This window comes from Sinocyclocheilus rhinocerous, unplaced genomic scaffold (genome assembly GCF_001515625.1).
Source record: "Sinocyclocheilus rhinocerous isolate Xijiao unplaced genomic scaffold, SAMN03320098_v1.1 scaffold2006, whole genome shotgun sequence".
In the NCBI taxonomy this organism is placed as follows: Eukaryota; Metazoa; Chordata; class Actinopteri; order Cypriniformes; family Cyprinidae; genus Sinocyclocheilus; species Sinocyclocheilus rhinocerous.
In genome coordinates, this window is record NW_015641062.1 from 83,777 (window position 1) to 110,218 (window position 26,442).

At 37.9% G+C, this 26,442-nt stretch overlaps 1 protein-coding gene across 1 annotated transcript; it reads left to right on the forward strand.

Moving 5' to 3' along the window:
• LOC107754558 (retinoic acid receptor gamma-like) lies at positions 1-26,129 on the forward strand. The gene is made up of 8 exons (XM_016571032.1): positions 1-368; positions 20,071-20,219; positions 21,079-21,220; positions 21,490-21,653; positions 22,511-22,687; positions 23,416-23,620; positions 23,930-24,088; positions 25,332-26,129. The coding sequence occupies exons 1-8, from the start codon at positions 212-214 to the stop codon at positions 25,652-25,654; spliced, it is 1,476 nt and encodes a 491-aa protein (XP_016426518.1). The 5' UTR covers positions 1-211; the 3' UTR covers positions 25,655-26,129.
• Positions 26,130-26,442: the final 313 nt, after the last annotated feature.

A 26,442-nucleotide genomic window follows, 5' to 3' on the forward strand; every position in this document is an offset into this window, starting at 1 on the left:
CAATTCTGGATTACTTGCTGAGATCATCTTCCCTCCAGATCAGTGCAACGCAAGCCAACAAATGTTTCTAATGGATTTAAGAGCTTAGTAAGAGAATTCCTTGTATAAAAAAGTGTCGAAGTGAGAAGATAGATAGAGAAGTGGTAATTCACCATCTCAACGAAAGGAACATAGGACAATCTTTGGACACTGGAGGACCACCCTCATCAAAATGGCAACCAATAGGGAGAGGTCTGTGAGTCATATGACAGGGTTCTACCCCTTTGCCTTCAGTTCAATGCGAAACCACTCCCCCTTCGATCTTCTGGCCAATGGCAGCCTATTTGGACGATTTGGGGCGGACCTTCCCAAAGATATGGCAGCTCTGTGTAAGTACATTTCAGAAGGACTTGATTTTATGAATAACATAACTGGAACTAATAGTATTTGTTCTTTTCCTATGTTGCTCTTAATTTATTATTATTAATAATTATTATTAATTTTTATTTATTATTTGAAGTAAAATTGTGAAATAGTATTACAGACTAAGTTAGCTGTTTTCTATTTGAACATATTTTATAAAGTACTTGATTCTTGTGATGCAAAGCTGAATTTTCAGCATCATTACTTCAGTCTTCAGTGTCACATGACCCTTCAGGATTATGCTGATTTGCTGCTCAATTATGATCAGTTATTATTCAATTATTATTCTTGGTAATCATGATATCCCCCCCCCGTCGCCCCACCCAAAAACAAAGAAACAGCATTTAACTTGCATACAAAAGAACAGCATTTATTTGGAATTATAAATTATAAATGCCTTCACTGTCACTTTTAGTCAGCAAAAACTGTTGTCAGCATTGATAATATAAATGTTTCTTGAGCAGCAAATCAGCATATTAGAATGATTTCTGAATGATGTAACACTGGAGACTGCAGTAATGAACTTAATTATTCCAAACGTTTGACTGGTAGTGTGTATATATACACTATATCTACACACAGTATATAAAGACAATTTTGGTAAAAGGAGGAGCAAAATAAATTAGGCTAAATTATACGATTCTACCAGTAACGTGTGCTTTGAGTTTGTTCAGTTCTGTGTGCTGGTGTGATTCAGGGTTTATTCTTGATGTCGGCCGTGTTCAGACATGCACAACCACTGTATCAAACAGACCACATGTCAGTCACCACCTCCTGGAATAATCCTGCCGAATCATACACACACACGCACACACACGCACACACACGCACACACACACGCACACATACGCACACACACGCACGCACACACACACACACGCACGCACGCACGCATGCACACACACACACACACACACACAAAGAAATGCAAATTCAAATTCTTTGCACTCTGAAGAATCCATATAAAACACAAATGTCCAGCCAGAAAAGAGTGAAAGATGAGGATACAACTCTGAACTCTGAGCAAACTGAACAATGCTTACATTCAATGAAAAAAGAATACACAATAAAAACACACAGGAAGTCACATAGCGGTCACAGGATGTTTGATGTATGATACCTTGAGACTGCTTCATATTTTGTTTTCCTGAGTGATAAAAAGTAGCGAAAGTAAAATAGTTGTGTCAACAGAGCTGAAACTACCCTGTGTGATTATCTCATTATGTGGTGCCTTCATACACAGACGCTCCATTAGCTCCATTTAATAAGAGATAACATCTACCCATCCCTCAGTCTATCCTTTCTTCTATGAGTGGGAACATACAGAAAGAGAGACAGATGGGCTAGACGGGTGGACGGTCTGTTTCTTTAAACAGCTGATCAGTCAATCGTACACAAAAGGGTATTTTAAAGCCTTCACCTGTCCTCACTCTTGAAATAAGACCAAGAAACCTATGAAAGTATGCAATGCAGACACGAATAATGATCAAAATCTTTGCAAGCATACAGTTCCGATGTACTTAAAATGGATAAGAAACCCTAGTATACTAAAAAATGGTCATCTTAAAATAATAGCATCTAAATTAACTGGTTTTATACATAGAAAATGGGTTAAATCACTGAATCAATCTAAATATGTAAATGTATACAAACAAAACTAATTTTATGGTTTTAATTTTATGGTAAAGTAACAATTACAGAATTACACGTTACAGGTTACAAGAACTGAACTAAAAGACAAAGCTAACCATAGAAGTAGACAGTTTATGTTAATGCATTTTACAGTGCCTCATGTGACATAATGCACGTGACACATAATGCAACAATGCACAAAATCCAGGTTGCACAGCTAAAAACGTTTTGGGCAAATCTCCAACAGCAAAGCAGTTCAGCAATTTTCTTATTAAGAACTTTTATACACACCACACCCATAATATAACCGTACTAGATAATGTGTGGGGTTCTGGAGTTTAACTATTTGGTTATTTGGAGATTCAAAAAATTCTTGATGTTTCATTATAGGATCTTCAGATGAGTGTATTGGTTTCTGGGATCTTTAAAGCACCACTAAATAAGTGGTTTATAAAGAGCTAAGCCAGAATGGAATAGTAGCTTACTGCTTACTTTATACTTTAGGAATAGTATGTGAAACAGTATGCAGTATGTAATAATGTAACTGCTTCCAAGAGTGGTATGCTGCAGTTTCACCTCCTTACATTTCAGATGCAGATTTTTTTTTTTCCTAATAAATATCATTTTGTATTTTAAATCCAATTTTCTGTAAAAATGTCAAGAAAGAGTTCAGAATTATAGTTCATATCAACTTCTGATGCATTCATGACTTTGGAAATGGAGTGCACAGTGGGAAACACTAAGGCAGTGTACCCTCGTAGTATAATACACATAGCATATGTAGTAAGTACAAAAATAATTGACAGAGTGAATGATATACATACTGTATACTGCAGAAATATTAGGAGTAATATGTTAAAATAAACATTTGAACTAAATAGCTTTGTAAATGTGATTAGTATGCAGTAAGTGCAGCTTTATCTTGCATATGCAAGAAGCTTATGGTGGATTCTTTGAAGTGTTAAGGTCAGTGGTTGAGAATGCTTCATTTTTGATGTGTTAAATATTTGCTGTTCTTTCAGTGGTGCTGGCATAGAAGCTGCTTAAGTTAAGTGTTTTTGCTTAAGGACACCTTAAATACTCAACTATACGTCTGCCAGCTCATGACATCAGCGCTGAAATATTATTCAGCCTCAGTACTGACAGCAACTCTATTAACTGTACATAAAAGACCACTTTACTTTTTTATTAGCTTCAGATTTAACGTCCTGAAATGTTAGAAGAATACTGAGAAAAATCTAGTATATATACACTGAACAAAATTATAAACGCAACACTTTTGTTTTTGCCCCCATTTGTCATGAGCTGAACTCAAAGATCTAAGACTTTTTCTATGTACACAAAAGGCCTATTTCTCTCAAATATTGTTTACAAATCTGTCTAAATCTGTGTTAGTGAGCACTTCTCCTTTGCCGAGATAATCCATCCACCTCACAGGTGTGGCATATCAAGATGCTGATTAGACAGCATGATTATTGCACAGGTGTGCCTTAGGCTGGCCACAATAAAAGGTCACTCTAAAATGTGCAGTTTTACTGTGTGACCACCATTTGCCTCACGCAGTGCAACACATTTTATCACACAGCACAATGCCACAGATGTCGCAAGTTTTGAGGGAGCGTGCAATTGGCATGCTGACTGCAGGAATGTCCACCAGAGCTGTTGCCCATGAATTGAATGTTAATTTCTCTGCTATAAGCCATGTCCAAAGGCGTTTCAGAGAATTTGGCAGTACATCCAACCGGCCTCACAACCGCAGACCACGTGTAACCACACCAGCCCAGGACCTCCACATCCAGCATCTTCACCTCCAAGATCGTCTGAGACCAGCCACCCAGACAGCTGCTGCAACAACCGGTTTGTCATGCCGTCTCATATGTAGTTTCTTCATCATATTTGGAGAAATGTATCATTCCATCACTTGCTCACTTATGGATCATCTGCACTGAATTGGTGCTCTCAGAATGAGAGTTCTTCAAAAGTTGCATGTTTGTAAGAAACAAATGCATCAAGACTTTTTAAACTTCAAACTCTTGCAGCTCTCCAGTGAAAAAAGTAATCTCATCTGAATCAGGAGAGAAATATGCACAAATCAAGCAACATTTACAAGTGAAAACAAACCAAAGCAGTTCTAAACAAATATATTTTGGTCAGAAGCAATGGTTTAAAGTTAAAGCATCCTAGTCATGGATTTGTTTCTTACACACATGAAGCTTTTCACTTTTGAATTGATGGACTGGAGTGGTGTGGATTGCTTGTGGATTATTGTGATGTTTTTATCAGCTGTTTGGACTCTCGTTCTGACGGTACCCATTCACTGCAGAGCATCCATTAATACACTGCATAAAATGCAGAATTTCTCCAAATCTCTCCCGATGAGAAAGCAAACTCATTTACATCTTAGGTGGCCTGAGAGTGAGCAAATGTTCACCCAAAAATTTCACTATTCCTTTAAAATACAAGACACTTGCTCTGTAGCTCTACTGTCCCCAAAGGACAAATATGATATATTAGTTTAACTTTAGTTTTCGTTAGTTCATTAAGTGTGACTGGAAAGTGTTTTTTCTCTCTCTTTAACGATATTATTGAATACAATGGGAAGTATGGAATACTTATCAATGACACTTAAGTCTCACATTCTCACTCAAATAGTAGCTTGTGCATAACATGCACAAAATGGATTGCATCTGTCATACAAAAAAAGCAGTCCTTTATCGCACGCACACACACACACATCTGCAGATGAGGTTGGGAATCTAGTGCAGCTTCTGGTCTCAGAAATGTTGAATGTGTTATGGAAAAAGAGGTAGCATTTTGAAACAAATGGCACATTTTTCTTTTAAAAGCGAGGCAGAGGATGGCCAAATGCAAGAGGTTACTGCAGGACTGAGGCTGTGAAAGCACAAACTCCACATTGTGCCTCTTTATTTATTTATATAGAATTGGAGTGGAATTTCTGAGGTTTGGCCTAATTCTTTAAACCACCAGTGGTGTGTGTCTGTGAGAGAGAGAGAGAGTCAGAGAAACAAATTAGAAAGAGTGAGTGTTTGCATGATGGAGGATTCTAGTAAGCTAATTTGAATAAAATAAAGATTGCAAAGTTATGCTTACCTTTTTTATAACTGTAAAGCAAGAAAGGAAGAAAGAAAGGCAGACAGAAAGACTAGGTGGTGATAGAGATCAGGCGGCTTGTGCACATGCTGCAGGGAAACTGTCCCATCACAAGTTAGCTGGCATGACTTACTGACATTAAAACAGGAGCGAGTCGATCGCATTTATGTCAGTAGCATTTGTCAAGCTGTGCTTAAATCTTTCTGTTTGTTCAGTTAGATGAATAGTGAAATTTCCAACATCATTTAAAATCATTTTAACCATAATTAAAAAAATCTGAACATCATTTCTAGACTTTCTTTAAGACTGACTTTCTTCTGTGGAACACAAAAGGAGATGTTTAGCAGAATCTTCACGCTGCTCTTTTCCTGATCATATGAAATAATATGACCTGGATAGGGCTGTGCATTTACTGTAAACGGATTTTGGCTTTCAATGATTATGAAAACACGATACTCGAGAAAACAAATATTGAATTGCCTTCCATTGCTTTTCTTTTACATAGACTGAAAACTTAAAGCATTGTTCAGTATTTGCCTTTTTTTTTGTTGCTGACTGTGTACTTCTATAATTGTTTGAGGACTGTTTTACTTTACATTAGTAAGTCTAGTGTTAGTTTCTGCTGTGATATCGAAATTGCTGTTGATAATTGTGAAATGTCACTGGTATATAACATTTTTAATTTAGGGCAACCTTATTTGAGCAACCAGCAACATATGCTTAATATATATTCTTGTATTTATTGCTATCGTAAAAAAGAAAGAAAAAAAATCCTACAAGACTCCTAATCATATTAAATTGTTGTGATTAAAGTACTGACCGAAATAACTGTGATTACTGTTTGCCATAATCTAGCAGTCCTAGACCAGAAATTGTGTTTTATATTCTAAGATTTGTGAAATAATATGATACCTTTAAGAATTTTCATCTTTTGGATGGATTTATTTAAATTAACTTTTGCAGATTTATTACCAATGCAAATGTATTTAATTGGACATTTGCAAATGTTTGTATGCATATGTGTGTACATAAGTGCCCCGTAATGAAGAAAAACTTTCCCCATTGAGGGTCAGATTACAATTCATGACCAGCACACAACACACACACACACACACACACACACACATACAATACCCCCAAGGAACCACACATTCCAATACAAGCAAAACCAGCACACATATGCAGTCAGAAATCTAAACCCAAATGCTGTGTAGCTCCAACCACAAACTATGAGGGCCAGGTTTATGTTCCTTGCTGGAAGAAGAGTGAGCCGTGTGAACAGAGTAGGTTTTGTTCAGTCTGTCTGGGCATCCTATGATGCCAGTGCTCGGCAGTAAAAAAACTTGCGTTTGATTTTTTCAAAAGCCTGCAGATGAGCCACCAACACCAATGGAGAAAGACAGAGACAATATCAAAAAAAGATACAAAAGGAGCAGAGGCACAGATGGACAGGAATGATTGGCAGATAGATGAAAAGCAGGAGGGCCTGAGAAAGAGACAGAGAGAAAGAGACAGAATGGGGCACCTTTTCCTGTCTGCATTCCCCCTTCCTTTCTGCAGTACTCGGGCCTTGGCTTGTGTGTGTGTGTGTGTGTGTGTGTTTGAAGGGGGGTGTAATTGCCTCAAGGTGTGGAGAGAACAGAACTGGCTAAGATTGTGCAGTGCTGCTCCCTGCTGTGTGTCATACATGTGTGTGTGAGAGAGGGAGAACAAGAGAATGAGAAAAAGTAAGAGAGGGAGGGGGATGTGTTGAAAGACAGGTGAAAATGTTGAGGCAGAGAGAGCAAAGGTATGGGGTGAAATAGGGGGTAACGTATGTGCAGATTAACAGATGTCTACAAATTGGGAAGGCAGGTAAAAGAAAAGCAACTTTGTAAATTGCGTTTGCAAATATTTTGATTCCATTTTAGTGAAAATGCATTTTGTGAAAGATTGATCAAATGTATTTTACTTCTCTTAGTCAGAATGTAGTGTATTTATGCTGCATTTCCCAAACATAAAACAACATTGATTAGTAACCTCTGAAACACATTTGTGTTGTTGTTGTTCAAAACTGCTGGAAGAAAAAGCAAAGGTATTTCCATTTGTTAACATTAGTTAACTACATTAGTTACATGAACTAACAATTAAAGATATGTCTAAAACAATTAATAATCTTGGTAACAGTTAATGTCAACATTTACTAATATGTTATTACAATCAAAAGTTGCATCTGTTATTTATTGGACCTGAGCTGACATGAACTAAAAATGAACAGTTGTAATAACTAACGTCAAAACCTACACTTTATTTTACAGTGTCCTTGTTACAAGTTACATGTTACAAGTTACATGATGCATAATTACATGTAACTAGCCTTAAACCAAACCCTAATCCTAACCATAACCCTATAGTATTACATGTTGTTAATTAATATTGCTCGTTACTTAAATGTGTAATTACACTGTAACAATGACACTTGAAAAAAAGTGTAAACAAACATTATTAACCCTTTAAACCCGAGGTTTACCCGCACGAAAACATTCTAAAGCAAATTACTAAGCAACCCCTGAGTGGAATAACACAAAATAGGTATCATTATAAAGCTTTTTAAAGCTCAGCTTTTTAATGAATGTAATTATTTCGATCAACTCTTAACTAGCGCTGAGCAGTCCCTCTAAACTGGAGTGTACCGCGGGCGGGACACGCCCCTCTCCGCAACAATATTACTAATCATATTTTTCAAACCAGAGTCTGAGCTTTACAATGCATGTAGCCACTTTGATTAACTCCAAAGTAGTGCCGAGTTATTTGCTGATAAATGACAAACAAATTCATAATTTACAAAATATGTTTTTTTTGGGGGCTTTTTTGACTAAACTTGTGTGAGGCATTACTTCAAATTCAAAACAACAATTTCATAACTGTAAAGGGCTAAGATAAGGGCTACCTTGGTTCCAAATGCTGTAACATGTAAAAAATATTTTTTCTCCTACCTTATTTCTTTCATGACATATTGAACGTCAAATAAGAATGATATTTTTCTTACGTTTTATCACCTATTTCTCAGCATGAGAATATTCAAATGCAAAAAGATTTTTTCCCCCATAAAAATATAGAAAAAACCTTTTGACTCTCCTTGCTACGGTCTTGGTCGTTATGAGTCATTATTTTTATGTATGGCACTCAGAAAACAACAGTTTTTAAAATTCCTTCAGCGAGTGAAGAGCTAAACAAAAAGGCCTGTTTTGTTACAAAATACTGTAACTTTTGGATACTTTATGCTATCACCACAAAATTTGAAACAGATACAGCTAACATGCTGGGGAACATCATAAAAAAAATTTGAATGTCAAATAAGACAGATATGAAAAATTTCTCTTGAGCACTCAAATTTTTCTTACATTTTTATCAGCTATTTCTCAGCAGGAGAATGTCCAAATGAAAAAATTTCCAAGTGGAAAAATCTGTTTTTCCACTGAAAGAACCGAAATTATACCAACCTTTTGACTCTCCTTGCTACAGTCTTCGAGTTATGAGTCATTATTTTTGTGTATGTCACTCAGTGAGGCAAAAATGCCCTCAGGGCTTAAAGGGTTAAATACTGTAACAATTGTATTGCTCATTGTTAGTTAATGTTAGTTAAAGTGTTAACTAAATGTGTTAAATGGGACCGTATTTGTAAAGTTTCCTATTTTTTTTTTCATAAACTACATTCACTAGTAGTTTCAGTATAATATTTCATCCCTCTTCTTACATAGATTGGAGTGTATTATTTCTGCATTTCGAATTACTTTTATTAGTAACCCTGCAAAACAGGACACAAACACATTTTCTTACATGCAGAAGTGCTGGATAAAACAATAAAACTAATATAAAATACATAGAATATTAGGAAAATTGACGGTGAGAACATATAACACAATGAAAAAAACAGACAGAGAGCAGAATGATGAAGGGATAGAGAATCAGGTGCCAGATAGAGTGAGTGAATGAGAGAGAGGGTGGGCAGAAGATTGGGGGGAAAGTTAGCACCCCACTGGGGCTAGCTTTCAGAGTTCAGTCTTCTTGAATGTGGGGAGGAAAAGGGAAAAGCAGAGAGAGAGAGGGAGGCAAGGTGGATCATATAGGCTGTGGGTTTGTGTAAATTTAATGCCACACTGTTTCTCTCACACTCTTCTGGAGGATATGTGATTATAATGAGACTCATGAGTCAGCCATGCAGATGCACCGGTGTGATTTGACTCAGAGTGCTATGCTGAAGAACAAGCTGCAGAAATGCAACAAATAAAGAAAAGTGTCAAACACATGCATGTTGCATAATAAAGGCTTTTCATAAAATTGCTTAATTTAAAAGTCATAATATAAACATATTACATGATGTTTTGCTGTCTGGAGCGAAAACATAAAACATGTCTGTCATCATTTATTCAAAGTTTCCTCACTGATGCAATTTTAAAGCAGTCTCTGTAATTATGCGGAGACAAATATGCCTTCAGCACCGTATTCTAAATAATGCAGACAACCATGAAAAACATGTCAAAGTAAGAACATTAGATGCAGATTTTGCTGGGTCAAGACACGTTTGGAAGACATTGCAAAAAAAATAAAAAATGCAATACAGAGTCAACAGGGAGAGTTGACGTAGATTTTAGGCATAGTTCAGTAGCAACTGTTTGGAAGAGTTACCACAGATCTGGACAGCATTAGGTTGTGGTGCACTTCATGAAATGAACAACTGAGAGAAAAATAAAGATGATCTAAGTTGGGAACAGAAAAATAATAACTGAAAAGTAAAATGGAGAGGTGAGGGCTGGGGCCGATGATAGGACTGCCAGTGAAAACATCACAGAAAGAGAGATGTTGAAGGGGTTTTGCCAAGCTGTGAGTTTCCTAAAGGTGGCAGTAGGCTTCAAATAGTCACACTGTGCATTCAAACACACATTTGCAGTCAAACACATTTCTTCTCTATAGGAGGGAAACTTTACCTTTTTTGTTTCATGTGTGTCCTTTCATTGCCACTTTAATGTTATGTTATGTTATGTTATGTGTTACTCCAGCATATGAACAGAATTTGGTGCTGTAATTTCCATGTTTTTTTTTTGTTTTTGTTTTTTTAATTGAACAGAACAATACTTTAAGTACAAAATGTTTTTTTTTTATTTTGTTTTTTTTATTTGAACTGAAGATTTAACATGAATTTTAGAATTATTTGATGTCACAAATATACTTACATTCCACATATTTCTTCTCCATTTTGCATCAAGTCACCTTTATTTTCATAGTGCTTAATTCAGTACAGATTGTGTCAACGCAGCTTTACAGTGTTAAACAGGAAAATAGTTTGTCAATAATGCAAGAGGACAATAACAAAACAGTACATTTTTCAGTTAAAATCAGTTCATTGATGATTCAGTGATGTCATCATTCAGTTCAGCTCTCTTCCAATAATGTCTGTGCAGTCAAGTCAACAATATTGCCAGAAATTAAACGTCTCCAACTAAGCAAGCCAAAGGCGACAGTGGCAAGGAACCAAAACTCCATTGGTGACAGAAATGGAGAAAAACCTTGGGAGAAACCAGGCTCAGTCGGGGGGCCAGTTCTCCTCTGGCCAGACGAAACCAGCAGTTCAATTCCAGGCTGCAGCACAGGTCAGATTGTGCAGAGGACTCTTCTGGTTCCTGTGGTCTTGTTCCGATGGCCGTCCAGTTGACATGGTCTCTGCTGACATTCAGGGCTGTAGAGGTCGTCTCTAGGTGCTGATTCACCATCTGATCTAGATACAGACTGGATCTGGTGGCTATGGTGACCTCGGAATAAGAATAAAACAGACTAATATTAGCGTAGATGCCATTCTTCTTACGATGTAGCAAGTACATCGGGTGTTATGGGAAGTGTTCCCGGTTCCGGTTGACCTAATTAATGTAGCCTAACAATCCTTTAACGGATTTGAATTATAGAAATGTGATAGTGTGATATGTGTATGTCAGATTAAAGATATGGGTCTTTAATCTTGATCAAATCTAGACATCACAAGCGTCTTTTATTTTAAATTTTTATTTTTATTTAAAAAAAAAAAAGGTTTGGGTAAAATTCATTCATTCACTTAAGGTCTAAAACCCATAGAACATTTAAAACCTTTTTTTCCCCAAAAAACGTTCAAACAAAGCTTTGTCAGGTCGACGTTCAACATATAATAATAATAATAATAATAATAATAAACTTATTAAATTATATTTATTATATCATATAATCCAGCTATAATTTAGGAATAGAATTGTAATTTAAAAGTCATTATTCAATTCTGATGTTTGCACAGCCCAGCTTTTACATCTCTGTGAATATCAGCACGTTATTATGAAAGAGGGTTACTACATGATGCCTCTAGAGAAAAGGAAGGCGATATATTTCATAGGAAGAGCAGAAGAAGACTGAGAGATAGATGGAGTGAGAGGAGGTCATGTTGTTTGTTTTCATTTGCACAGGTATAAAATATGATGCAGGCTGACAGGTTTGCTCTAGCAGAAAATGGAAAGGAAAGTTTTCGTCTTTCAGCCAACCACAAAAGCACCCGTCTCATTCCCTCCCTCTCTCTTCCCCCTCCCTCACTTTGCAATCCTTCCCCTCTCTCCTTCTGTTGTGGGCTGAGCTAGCTGTGGCGAGTGAAACAGCGCAGGTTGTCGAGTCACAGTATGTTAGCTGACATTTAAGAGTCTTGACAGTCAGGCTGATGTTGACAAAGCTTGACAACTCAGCAGACACCGGAGAAAAAGAGGCATAGGGTGATGGTCAGCATAGACCTGCACAGGAGCGGTTAGACTCAACGAAAAACTGCTACAGAAAAGTTTGAGATACTAAGAGAGAAGCAGTTGGCTACAGCAACAGCTGCACCTGAAACAGAAATCTTGAGTTCTTGAGACCTTCTGTTGCGATTGATTGCTTTGGCAGGAGTGCCAGATTGACTGGAAAACTCCAGACTCTACACTGTTGTTGTTGGTCATCGTCTACAGTGCTGCTTAACTGTATCAGCAGTTGACAGACAGCTTGAGACCTTGAACTTGTTAGCTTTAGCTAGTTCATTAGCCTTATAGAATCTGTTGCTGTGGACAGCGCTGACTCCAATTTTAAGTGGTTAGTAACTCTTAGATCCGGTATCTTTGTGCTTCAGTTGATTCAAGTTTAGTTTCCTCTTTTGACCGTTGGTTATGGCTGGACATTTTGTAGACCTTCACCTCAGCGAGACCTCACTAGGTCAAGTTGTTCTCAGCTTTGTTACTAAATGGCCACGTGATTTACTTCAACAAATTAAAATGTAGACAGAGATTCTTCATTATACTTTTTGACCAAAATGCAGTATAAACTGTGATGTTTTGGCAGGTTGAAGTTCATGTTTGCAGCTTTCCACATTGGGTTCTTACCAGGATGGGATAATTCTTCTTCCAGATTCTTGTCAGGATGTGATGGGTTCTATGATAAAGTTCTTGTCAGGAACGGGACGACTGACACTGAGTTGTTTATCAGGAATACCTTTTTTTAGCCTGTCAGTTCATTTGGGTGTAACAATGTTCAATGAGGCTGAGGAGGAGGTGGCCAAATGTTGACTCAGCTTCACCCTGACAAGGCAAAATAAAAAGGGTCAGTTTATGAGGTACTATAAAGAAGAAAGCTTTGTATGCATGCTGTTGAATGACAGGGGCAATCCAAGTTTAACAACTGTCTTCTAAGAAAGACAGCTCCTGTTTTTGCAGTCTGCCTCCAGCCCATCAGGACATGTGTTGGTCCATGTGTGCAGAGGATCTGCGGGCGATGCTAGTTAAGGTTTATGCTTAGTTGTTCTTTAATGTTTCATAAACGGATAATCTTCTGTAAACTAAAACCATGGTTTACTTGCACTGATATTGTCAATCCTTATTCGCTCATTACATTTTGTCAAACAGACAAAAATTTCATAACTGATTTTACTGCATGTCCAACCTGGTAATTCCCTCTATGTATTGATATTGCAAATCCAAGTATCCATATAACCCAAAATGTGTTGTGCACCATGACACAAAGATGAAAAAAAAATGAAATACCAATACTTTAATGTAATCATTCCAAAAATTAGGAAAATGAAAAATGGACAAGTGACCACTGGACCACTTGAGATGTACTGACCCTTTACTTTATACGGTAATCCAAAATAAAATAATCACTGCGCTGCTCCAGCAAGTCCAGGTGCTTCAACCAAACAATAAATCTGAAGATTATCTGATTATAATCTGAAGATCTGAAAATGTCTCTGGAAATGTCTTGCAAAAATACTTCTTTTTAATACATAACAGCCACAGAGTGATAAATGCAGAAGGCCTTCTTCAGTCTGGACCTAACATTATATAAATCGAACACATTTGTCAGCCAATGAATAATGCTCAATAATGACTATATATTGGTTAAATAATAGATTTAAATGTATGCGTGTCAGTTTAAGCCTGACCTACTGTATGCTTTCTTTTCAACCCCTTTCTCATTTTTACCTCAATTTCTATCTACAGTATTATTATCCAGCTGTATTCATGCTCACAGTCTGGTCATATGCAGACGGCAGAACGGGTCACAGCAGTCAAAGGTGTAGTGTATGTAGTTTCACACAGGTGCTGGTTTGACTCGAGCACAGCTTGTTAGAGGATTAAATGAGCTTTTAGTCTAGCCAAAGACTGTGGCTTTTGTTATGTGTGTCTCTTGTGAATGTAAAAAACAAGAATCGGTTTAGTCCACAGGCTCGAGCATTATGTGTTTTCAAAGCTGAAATATTTGGGAGCGTTATTTTCGAAACGGTGAAATGTCAGGGCAAGGAAAAGTCTGTACACAATACACATTACAAAGACATGCTGGATAGGTAAATTGGAGACAATGTGAATGTCTCCAATTTGTCTGTAGATGTGAATGCGTGTATGTCTGTGTGCGTGTTAGCTAGGGTTGGGTATCGTTTGGGTTTTTTCCGATACTTTTAAAATGGTACCGGTGCCTAAACGGTGCCTGAATTGATACTTTTAAAAAATAAAAATAAAATAAAATTACCCAAAATAGGATGGATTGGCCATTATTGAGCGCTATAAACACATTCCTGCTGCCATCAGAGCAAGTGTAATTACTGCATTCATGTTCTCCTCGGATGCTCTCATTTCGCGAGTTGTGCTTTTAAGTCGGAATGTGAAAACAACAAGGACACTCGCGTTACTACATAGATGTGTTGGATTTGTATTATTAGAGCTTTCCGACTTGCTTTCATTAATTTTTTCAGTCGGGAAACTATTTTTCATGTGCGGTGTCAGTGATCCTTACGTCCGTTTAGGAGAACCAGAGAACAAATATTTAAATCGATCGCTCAAGCATTTAAGTGGCACCAAAATCTGCGTTCTGATTTGGTTCTAGTACATACCGGTTACATAGGTACCGGTGCCAATTTCGGTACCCAACCCTAGTGTCAGCCCTGTGATAGTCCATTCATCCAGGCCATTTCCCTGTCTGCAGTCAGCCATGCTGGGATCGACTCCAGCATCCTACAGAGGACACGTGATTTGAAAAAAATATGTATGTATGCATGCATAATTCCTGACTTAACTCTAACACTATCCCCAAAACCATCTTGTCCCCATTTTTTCCCAAAATGATATCTAAGTACACATACACAGTGAGTGTGAATATGAATTAATTACAGTATTACTACTAAAGACTACTGTTACTGCTTCTAATAATACATACAAAATATTATTAAAACTAGTAATGAATATCTCAAACCTGCATGAGAGTACGGAGAATTTTTGCAGAAGCAATTTGAGCAGACACTTTTATCCAAAACTACTTAAAATTAGGAATATGACAAGCGATTAATCTTAAGGAGGCAATGACATGAGAAGTTCTTGTAATACAAAGATGAAAGTACTGTTTCAAATATGTTTTGATAAACTGATAAACTACTAAACTATTATATTACAGTCCTGAAAATATGTGACATATAAGAACAATAGTAATTGGTTATTTAAGGATTAGTTCACGGAAAATAAACATTTTGAGATCATTTACTCACCCTCATGTCATTATAAACCTGGGGTGCATTTATTAAAAACAGTGTTAGCCAGCTATGGTCACAAGATCCATCTTTCCAGTGAACATCTGTAAACAGCATCAAAAACTTATGTAGAACTACATCTCTCAGCCTGTGGTGAGAAACATCGTTTCTTGTTAGTATAACATAGATTTGTAGATATGTGTAAGTATGGATACATTTAAGTATATATACATTTCAGTCTATATATTTTAACGTATCAAGAATCAGTGGCATATTTGAAGACTGTGCATATGCATTAATGTATATGGACAAAATATTCTTCATTATACTTCATTATACCTTCTTTGTACTTTAACTACAGGTGAATTATTAAATAAATAAATACTTTCAGTACCCTTATTATCGTTCTGCTCTTTACACACCATGAGAGATCAGAGCACTCCATTGATTAGTTTACCAGAGCATCATTTCATGTGAGAAGTTATGTAAAAATACAGTAAGCAAATCAAATGAGGTTTTAATGCCTCGATCCATCAGGCCAAATGTTCAGAAATGTTGGCATTTACTGCATATATCAAACATCTGAGTCCAAGCGTAAGGTTTTGGAGGCAAAGCTGAATTGACCCAACTTGTTACATTTCTCAGTAACACTTCAAGTCGAATGTTGGTGAGATGTTGCAATTTCTAACAACATGCAGAAAGCCTGTAAAATGAGACAAATACCGCTGTATTACAAAGGCGTTTTTTTTTTCTTGACAAAAAAGAATGAAAAGAACTATTCAAACAGCGCCACACAACTATTACAGAGTTCTCTGAATTTTTATTTCCAAGTTTTCTTCTTCGCTCCTATATAAAAAGCTTTGTGTTCACTCTGTTTGTGGACTAAAGTTTGATGACTGCTGTTGAATAATTTGCCTTTGCTCAAAATTGGAGTAAAAAGCATTAAGCTTTATGAACACCTTTGAGTTGTGACTCAATCATGCGGTTCAATCCATCCAACACATACAACCATGCAGAAGAAATGAAAGAAGCATTCATCTCTCTTCTCTCAGTCTGCAAACCACCAGTGTGTGTGTGTGTGTGCGTGTGTGTGTGTGTGTGTGTGTGTGTGTAGATCTGAAATATATTGGCCATACATAACATATGTATGAGTGATTTTGACAGTGACCTCAGTATTTGTTCCATTTACATATATTAGATCGTTTTTTATTTCATGCATTCATGCATTTCATTTTCCTATATGCTTTAACATCATCATTCTTTTTTCTAGTACATTATGACATGGCTATCACCTTATTTTATAGTTCTATTCTGCATGTACATACTACATACTACGTGTAATTATTGTACTGATTACATACAATAAGTGTGAAGTAATAAGGTACTAACCCCGAACCTAATCTTAACCCATGTAATTACCATATATTACTCATTAGCTTACTTTCTTGGGTAAGTACACCGTTAAATGCATGTAATGTAAAATAAAGTGCAGCCACGACATGAATTGCGGCTTGACACATTATCATTTTTAAACTCTATGACCTTTACTTACCTACTGGAAAAACTAGACCGTTTATACTTGTATGTAAAGTGTACACATACATTTCTGCATGTTTGGATAGACACATACAGGATTAATGTATTGAAAACGTAACATTGCTTATGTACAATGTTAAAGATCAGTACAAGTATTTGTACTGACTGGAATCGTTGAAAACTTGTACAGATATACTAACATTTAGTCATGTGTAAATCTATGTCTAATTCATTAAATAATAATATAACATCAGGCACTTGATGATCAGGCAACATGTTGCATTACGGGATGTTTCTCTATAAAGTGACAACTTGCTTCTTTCTGATGATGTGAGAGAGACTGTGGTCACCTGTTGGTGTTGCTGAGGTTGCTGAAAGATATGAATTAAATCAGTGTTTCCATCAGCGAGTCCATGTCCCTCCCAACACAATCTGAGCCAGCAGAGAAAACCTGGCTCGTCATGCTGAAGACCTCAAATCCTTTACTGATAAAACCTGCATCACCTTACATTGTGCTTATTGTCTAAACAGTGAGGACATACAGTCATCTGCAGAAATATGGCCTGAGAACATACGACTACTGTAAATCAGTTTCTTTCTGTGTAACTCAGTGTTTTAATGGAGGCTAGTCTAAATGTAATAAATATAATTCAATCCCATTCACAAATCAATGATTAAGCAGAAGTTAGTGTGGAATCAAGTGCCAAATGAGACAATAATGATTTCGTGCGTTTAACTGTTTCTTCTGAATACTCCACCTGCTTTGCTTCAAAATCGACCATATCCTCCACAAGTCAAAGCTAGCATGTCAAATATAACAAAGAAAGAAAATGGAATGGGAACAAAACAGCATTCCATCTTTCTCCCCTTTATGTCTGTCAGTCATTTCTCTGGTGGCGCCAGGTTTCCACTCAAGCACAAAAGGATGTTTTCAGAGCCGGTCTATGTCACTCAAGCATTGCTGCCATATAAACACATAAAGCCAATTCAGCCTAAGTTACTACATAAACACAGTGATCAGGTTGCGTTCTCACCCACTCACTCGCCTATCACCCTCTGCCTTGTGTTTCACAGAACATTACATGTAAGAACTATATCTATCAGCATTCCAGAGACCTAGAAGTGTTGATATGCGTGACATAACCACACACACACACACACACACACACACAAAACACAATACCAGTGCTTGACCCTATAACCTATAAGCTTGAGCCTAACATGATGTTACATGGACTATGCCTTCTTTTTTTTTTTTGGTTAATCTATATACACATGCACCAGACAGATGTCATTTTCAGCCCAGTGTGCCATGATTATTGCTTTTTTAAGATGCTGTTAAAGTTAAAATTAGTTCAACTTGTAAAAATGTGTCTTGTGACCCTGCATTCTGTTTCATTCTGTCTGTCTGTGAACACAAGAATGTCCTGTGTGAACACCAACTTTAATTATAAGAAAATATGTTCTATAATACAAGTTACTCAATAGGTAGGCCATATAATATATTGTACAATTTGAAATCACTGTTTTCTATTTGAATATATTTTAAAATGTAATTTATTCCTGTGATGAAAAGCTGAATTTTCAGCATCATTACTCCAGTATTCAGTGTCACATGACCCTTCAGAAATAATTCCAATATGCTGTTTTGCTTAAGATGGGTCGACCGATCGATTGATAGAATTATAGTTGATTGATTGATTGATTGAATGATAGATTGATTTTTTTTAAATCAATGTTTGTGTAGTGTAGTGTTTGTATATTTATTAAGCTATATTAATTGAATGCATCAGTTTATGCAAAAATAGCTTTATAAACAATTTACACAGAAATGTGTTTTGCTTTGGTTTTATGATTTGGGTCTGTTGAATGTATTGTAATTTTTCCTCTCAAGGCTTTGTTTTAATTCCAGTCAAATTATCTAAGGCATCTACCCAGACTAAGGTCCATATATTTTGAAGTGTAAATATCTGCTGTTAGGGGAAAAAAATGGGTTGTGACTTTGGAACGTCTCTACCACAGATCTCTGTGATGTTTGGAAACGAAGCGTCCTTTCATAGTTTACCAAATGTCACATCATCAATATTGCATATTTTATCTCAGCTGAGGTTGTGATTAGATCATTGGCAGTATTTCTGTGACTCTCGGTTCACGTTCATGTCTTGAGAAGCCAGAGCTGCTGTCAAGGTCAAAGTGAAATTCACCCTCTCTCACACATTTGTCTCTCCCAGCCTCCCCCAGCCCCAGCTCCTCCTGTTTCTTTATGAGATTTCTCATCTATACCTTCTCTCATTTTGCTCTTGTTAAACGGTGCCCGTGAAGGGAGCGCAAATGACAGAGGGAGGAGAGAATGAGAGGCACATTTAGGGGATCTGCTCCATTCAGTAGGAGGAGGGGGGAAGGCCTCTGTGGGGCGTAATATGTGGAGTTCTGAAGACCCAGTTTTAGCTGTTTTTCTCTTATTTTATACAAGTGGAGAGTGAAGGGACAGCTGCTGCTGGTGTGAATGGCTGGCCAAAGTGACTCACTGCCAATAAAGTGCCTCGGTCAGGCCACAGACGGGCTTTACGGGCGATCTTGAGACTGGACCTCTAGTAAAAAGCCTGTCATCCAGGCCTGAGGAATTTAGGGTCCAGGAAACAAGAGCATGAGGGGAGAGAGGGTGTCTAGAGGTGAAAGTTGAACTGAGTGACAGCGTGCACTTATGCAAAGTAAGTGCACGCTGTGGTTTTTCACACGGTGGTGTTAAATTGGGCAAACCGTGTTAGATTATATGTCTGTGTCTGTATGGCTGATGTCCAGGATGTTTATGAATCTGACTGTGGTACCATTTAGGTGCGTGACAGCAAGTTGAACACATGCTGAGGTGTCAGTCAAAGCATAATATAAATTCATCCATCTGTGCTGGAGTTCATTTTTCCCATCTCTCTTCTCTTTCAACACCTCTGCTCCTCAATGTTCTCACGTAATATTTTTCTTCGAGCTCAGACCCCTGGGCAGATGCTTCCTAATGCATTTGACAACTTCAGTCATCATCCTTTCAGTTTTCCTCTCTTTCATTCTTAATATTCTGTAAAATGGTAATCCATTCCAATTTATGCATGGGCTTTGATGATGCAGCACAGGCTTACTCTAAACAATTACTCAGGGAAAAGGAGGTGAAAGTGGCTTTGTTGTTTAAAATATAAATAGATTTGTAAAACATTATGAATAGATCTTTATGAATAGATTTTTCAAGAGTGGTGATGTTTTCCAGTGCAGAACTTGTCTGTGGGGGTAGAAGGTTTGAAAAACCAACCAGATTCTTACCTTAGTGATCACGACCAATTATCTGTTCTTTTTCTTCTTGATTTCCGCAGCGGTGGAGACCCAGAGCACAAGCTCAGAGGAGATGGTTCCCAGTTCTCCTTCTCCACCCCCTCCTCCTCGTGTCTATAAACCCTGCTTTGTGTGCCAGGACAAATCTTCTGGCTACCATTATGGAGTCAGCTCTTGTGAGGGCTGCAAGGTATGAAATATTTGGTAACACTTTAGATCAGGGAACACATATTCACTATTAACTAAGAGTTTTCCCTGAACAAACTCCTAATTTGCTGCTTATTAATAGTTAGCAAGGCAAGTTTAGATATGGGGTGGATTAAGGGATCTAAAATACGGTCATGCAGAATAAGGTATTAATATGTGCTGTATAAGTACTAATAAACAGCCAAAATGCTAGTAATATGCATGCTAATAAGCAGCTAATTAATAGCGAGAATTGGTCCTAAAATAAACATAAAGTGTTACCGAATTGTTTTATTTTCCCCAAAGATAGACAGACAGACAGACATAAACAAACAAACAAACAAATAGTATTTATTATAATAAGATCATACACCATACTTTAACAGTATTTTTTATTTTTTTTGGACCAAGCCAAAATGTTACTTAATGCATTTTAAATACATGACATTGTTGTTTCACTTTTATCAGTGCACAGTACTCACATACACAAAACAAAACCTGAGCATGCATTCTCTAATATTCATGTTTCAACCCATAGTGGGAAAAGATTACATGTAATTACATTATAACACAGCACATGCATAAAAATAAGCAAATGCAATGATTTGAGTGCTGCCATGCCAAGATCAAGACTTTTGTTTTCATTCAAACACCTACTCTTTGGTGCCCTCTGCTGATTGCTCTGTTGAAGTTAATAAAATCTGTTCTCTATTACGCAGAATTTTGAGTAATTTTCATGATCTAAGCTTCATGAAATCACAGAGCCTTTTATTTTAGAGTTCAAACATGAATCATGAATTCAAACGTACCTTTTTTCCTGTTTATATTTTTGTGTTTCTGTCTCTCTCTTATCTCTGTATCAGGGGTTTTTCCGTCGCAGTATCCAGAAGAACATGGTGTACACCTGCCACAGAGACAAAAACTGCCAGATCAACAAGGTGACACGGAACCGCTGTCAGTACTGCCGGCTGCAGAAGTGCTTTGAGGTTGGCATGTCTAAGGAAGGTAAAAGTCAAAGCAGTGGCTTATCACCAGTTATACTGTTCTCAGTTCACACAACCAATAAAGACATGCAAGTTGTATTTTAGAGTGAATTCACAAGTTTGTGAGAAGCTCAAAAAATATCTTGTTCTGAGGTACCTGGCATGAACAAAACCCTAAAGAAACTCTACTCTATGAGTCGCGTGTAACATGAGTAGCATTTTGTTGTTGTTTTGTTTTTGTTCATGTATGCTACATGGTTGGTTCATTTTGTGTTTGTCTTTATCTTTAAGCGGTCCGTAATGACAGGAATAAGAAAAAGAAGGACATAAAAGAGGAGGTGGTTCTTCCAGAAAGCTATGAGCTGAGTGGAGAACTGGAAGAACTGGTTAATAAAGTCAGCAAAGCACACAGGGAAACCTTCCCTTCGCTCTGTCAGCTCGGAAAATACACGACTGTGAGTCCTGAGCTCTCACACACTCATATTCACACACACTTCCTTCTGTCAGTCAGCTAAATAATCACTAGCATGAGCAGGACTGTGTGGGCCAAGATCATGCAAATGATTCCCACCAGTGTAAAAACAGTTATAACATTACACATCTATTGGACCACATCAATAGTGGTTTCTTTGAGACAGCAAATCCCCTTTTTGTCCTGCATCAAGATTTTAGGATAAAATGTGTATGAATGCATAAGGGGGGGAAAATCTTATGCTGTGTCTAGTCCCAATCTATTTCTCTCTCTGTCTGTAAAATGAAATATGGGCAGTCACTGCAATGGATGAATGAATGAACGAATTAATTAATTAATTAATACTTTATTGTCCCATTTCAGGGAAATTTATCTTTGACAAGCATGACATGGCCAGTACACAACATAAAACTCACACAGCACAGTACATGACATACAATAAGTTAGCATTGTTACACACAATAAATGCTTCTTGAGTGCTTACAGTGCCAAATGAATGTATAATCTTAGCACCAGAGAGGTAATGAAAACGTTAAAAAAAAATATATATTTACTGGTGTTGCAATATCTGTAGCATATTATGACTAAGCTTAATTGCAACAGGACAGATAAAATAAATGATCACTAGTTTGAAATAAAATCTAAATTAAACTTGGGATTTTCATTAGTCAAGATTGCATTGTAGATATCTTTCATGTGAATTATTATAAGTCAGAATTGAATTACAGATACAGTACGTGCATTGTGAATTACTAATAGTCAAAATTTTCAGCTGGCTAGTCAAAACTGAAATGTAACCAGTAATACTAAAACCTTTTCCTGTTTTACTCTCTGTTTCAGAATTCCAGTGCGGATCATAGGGTTCAGCTGGATCTTGGACTGTGGGATAAATTCAGTGAGCTCTCCACAAAGTGCATTATAAAGATTGTGGAGTTTGCCAAACGTGTGCCAGGTTTTACTTCACTCACCATTGCAGACCAGATCACCTTACTGAAATCTGCCTGCCTTGATATACTGGTAAATACAACGAAAACTATATGCATATAATCAACAACCTAGAATGAACAACAAAGTTGCTTTGTTTTGTTGTCCAATTTGATGTTTTAGGTGCAATGCACGCAAGATTAATTCTTGCATTGAAAGACTAGATGTAGCACATTGGAAGTGGGTTGAACGCATGGTTCTAAGTTTTAAATTTTACTACAATAGATGCAACATCTTAGGGACAGTTCACCAAAAGAATCAAAATTCTGTCATCATTTGCTCGCTCTCTCTCTCTCTCTCTCCACTTGTTCCAAACCTGTATGAGTTTCTTTCTTCTGCTGAATTCTGAAGAATGTGGTTATAGTTGACTTCAAAACATCTTCTTTTGTGTCCAGCAGAAGAAAGAAACAAGTGGAGGGTGAGTAAATGATGACTTAAATGATTTTTAGGTGAACTATCCTTTTAAGACCGATTCATGCTGCATGGACAGATGCAGACAAACGGCAACAGACACGTTTGACAGGTTTTGTCGGATCAGTATGTTACCCCTTTCGGTGTCTGCTGGCATTGGTCTGCCATTGTTTGTTGGTTCTTGGAATGTCTGAGAGGTGACATACTGTAATATGGTGACTGTCGGCTTTGGTCTGTGTCTGTGCAGCCTTTAAAAATTCACATGATGTGGGATTCTGAGAAAAAAAAATGAGACCGTGCCCTTTCATGTAGTTTTTTATTTTTCTTAATTGTGAAATTCAACTTTACAGATGTTGCGGATTTGTACTCGATACACTCCAGAACAGGACACTATGACCTTCTCGGATGGACTGACCCTCAACAGAACACAGATGCACAACGCAGGTTTTGGCCCACTCACAGACCTGGTGTTTGCTTTCGCCGTGCAGCTCCTGCCTCTGGAGATGGACGACACAGAGACAGGGCTCCTTAGCGCCATCTGCCTCATCTGCGGCGGTACTGCTGTCTCTCAGTGTGTCATTCACTTTATTTCTTCGACTCCTTATAGATCAATGACTCAATTACATGGGGAAATTATGACAATAAATAGTTGTTATAGTGAAAATCGTTTGAGTGAGTAAGTTCTATGGTGTGCTTATCTTATCTCTAAGTGCTGTTTTTATCTTTGCACCTTCAGCAGTAGCTGCTCTGGTTGTCCTCCTGCTCCTTTCAAAAACATTTTGACTCCATGGTTGGTTTATTCCTTCTCCTGTTATTGAACTCTAATTGACATGTCATGCTTTCTGTGACTGGATGAATGAGTAGACCGCATGGACCTGGAGGAACCTCATCGGGTGGACCAGCTACAGGAGCCTCTACTAGAGGCGTTAAAGATCTATGCTCGCCAGCGACGCCCCAACAAACCTCACATGTTCCCACGAATGTTGATGAAGGTCACTGACCTCCGAGGCATCAGCACTAAAGGTACGCATTGTTTATATCTGTATGGCACACAATATGAAGAATGTGATAAAGTCTTGGAACTTTACATTAGGGCCTTTCGCACCGCGGGAACCTTTTCATAGTACCAGAACTAATTGTGGAACTACCCACTTTTTGGCGTTTTCGCACCGCCGGAACTGGGTGCGATTTTAGTACCGGACTGCCTTTTTCGAGAACCAAATTAGCTCCTACTCCGGAGCAGGGTCTAACCAGCACAACTGGTACTAATCGTGACGTAAGTAGACATTGATTGGTCAAACGCGTATGAAAACGCCCTCACCCGCCATGATTTAAAATGCCGTGTAAACATACTGTAAACATTGTGTCAACTTATTTCGCAAGTATGGAGATCAGCGATAGATGGACGGACGCTGAAGTGCAGGCACTTGTAGCAAATGTAGCACTGCCAGTTGTCGTTGGAGATTCTTAGTCCTCCTTTCCGTTCTTTCAATCGCTTTACGTATACGTCGACTTTCCATGTCCATTATTGTGAAACCCGCGAGACACAACAAAAACACAGCTCCGATCACAGCGTCCTCCATCCTCCTGTTGTTAATGTTGTTGTTCTTTGTTTCTGTTGTTGAACGCCGCGCACAAATGACGTCGCTGTCGACCGGCTTACGTCACTTCTTAGTACACACTCTCGGTGCGAATGCAACCCTTTAAATAGTACTGGGAAATAGTTCGCGCAAAATCGTCCCAGTACTTTAGTACTGTACATTTAGTTCTGGAACTAAAGCGGTGCGAAAGGCCCTATTGTGATATGTTTGAAGTGCACTCGCCTAGTTGATAGCTGCTGACAGCGCCAACTAGTGGTACTACCTGACTTCTACTAGATGCAAACTCTATTACACGCTAGAAGTCTTCACGGATCTGCTTAGATCTGAAAATCTGAGGTCCGACCGAAGACTCAAACAGGTTCAGGTCCCAAACTTTGATGAATGCCTCAGACACGGGACATTAGTAGCCTTAAATCTCGGGTAATTTTAAGTAAATGTGCTTTTGCCGAATGGCAGACCCAAGTTCTTTTAAAATATGCCAACTTTACGGTATTTGTTTATTATTTTATGCATGTGGGGTCCAAGACATGACTTGGGCCAATTTGGGTCAGGTACAGATATTAAGAGCTGAGAACACCTCTACTACACACCGATGATAAATATGTAAAATATGGGCCGAAATGAAGAGATTAAAACCTGATGATCATCTTTGTGTGTTTGTTCAGGAGCAGAGCGAGCCATCACTCTAAAGATGGAGATCCCAGGCCCAATGCCTCCTCTGATCAGAGAGATGCTGGAGAACCCTGAGGTCTTTGAGGAGAGCTCTGACTCTAAAGACACCGGTGCTTCTGCCCCACTGCCGCCTCCCGCCATCCAGGCCATCAAACGTGAGAGGGATGAGGAATCTGCTCTGGAGGATGAAGAAGACGAGGATGATGAGTGTGTGGAGGAGGGACGGGACCGAGCAGGGGACAGTGAGGATGAGGAATGGGGACTCCTGCAAGTGGACATGGGCGGAGCTAGAAAGAGTGCGACAGGAAGAGCATAGTGACCGCTGGAAGACAGTATATATGGGGGTCTGATACATACAGACAACAGCGACCAACATTTTATATCAGACTTGACCTGATCACTGCTACAAACAGATTAATTCAGTCAAACAACATTTACTTTCCCCATAATGACTCAAAAATATAACCTTCATATGACAAAAACATGCACAACTTTGCAAATCTAGTTTCCCTCAACTATCCAAAAGCAGTAAAAATTAATCATAAAAAAGAGGAAACCTTAGGAACATGCCAGCACTGTTACTTCAGACAGTGTTTCTCTAACTGAAAAGAGAGAAATTAAAAAGAGTGCAAGACCAGAGAAGGATAAGCCATTGTGCCATATCTGGAAGTTACTTGTTGTAAGCATATTTTGTACTTCATTTGGAGATGCCAAATATTTGAGAATGCATCCCAAAGCCTTGTTCTGTAAGGTAAACATTTTTCATGACTGTGTATGGATGCATAATCAGATCTGATCAATGAGGGGAAAAAAAAAAACAGCGAACAACCACATAAATGACCAATTCAGCACAGTGGTCTAAAAACTTTTTCAAGACATACATTTACTGCATAATGCAACTTTGTACCCTTGATGTTGCATTGTCTCATTGTCTCATTGCATTGTTATATTTCGTTTTGCATATTTTCAACAACTCTGTGCTTCTTTCAGTGTGTTTTTATGTGTTATTGACGACAAGCCTTTTTACGAAACGCTCCAAATTTACAGCCCTACAGCCATACAACTCTGCATCTGAATTTGACACTTACACCAGTGTTAGGGTTT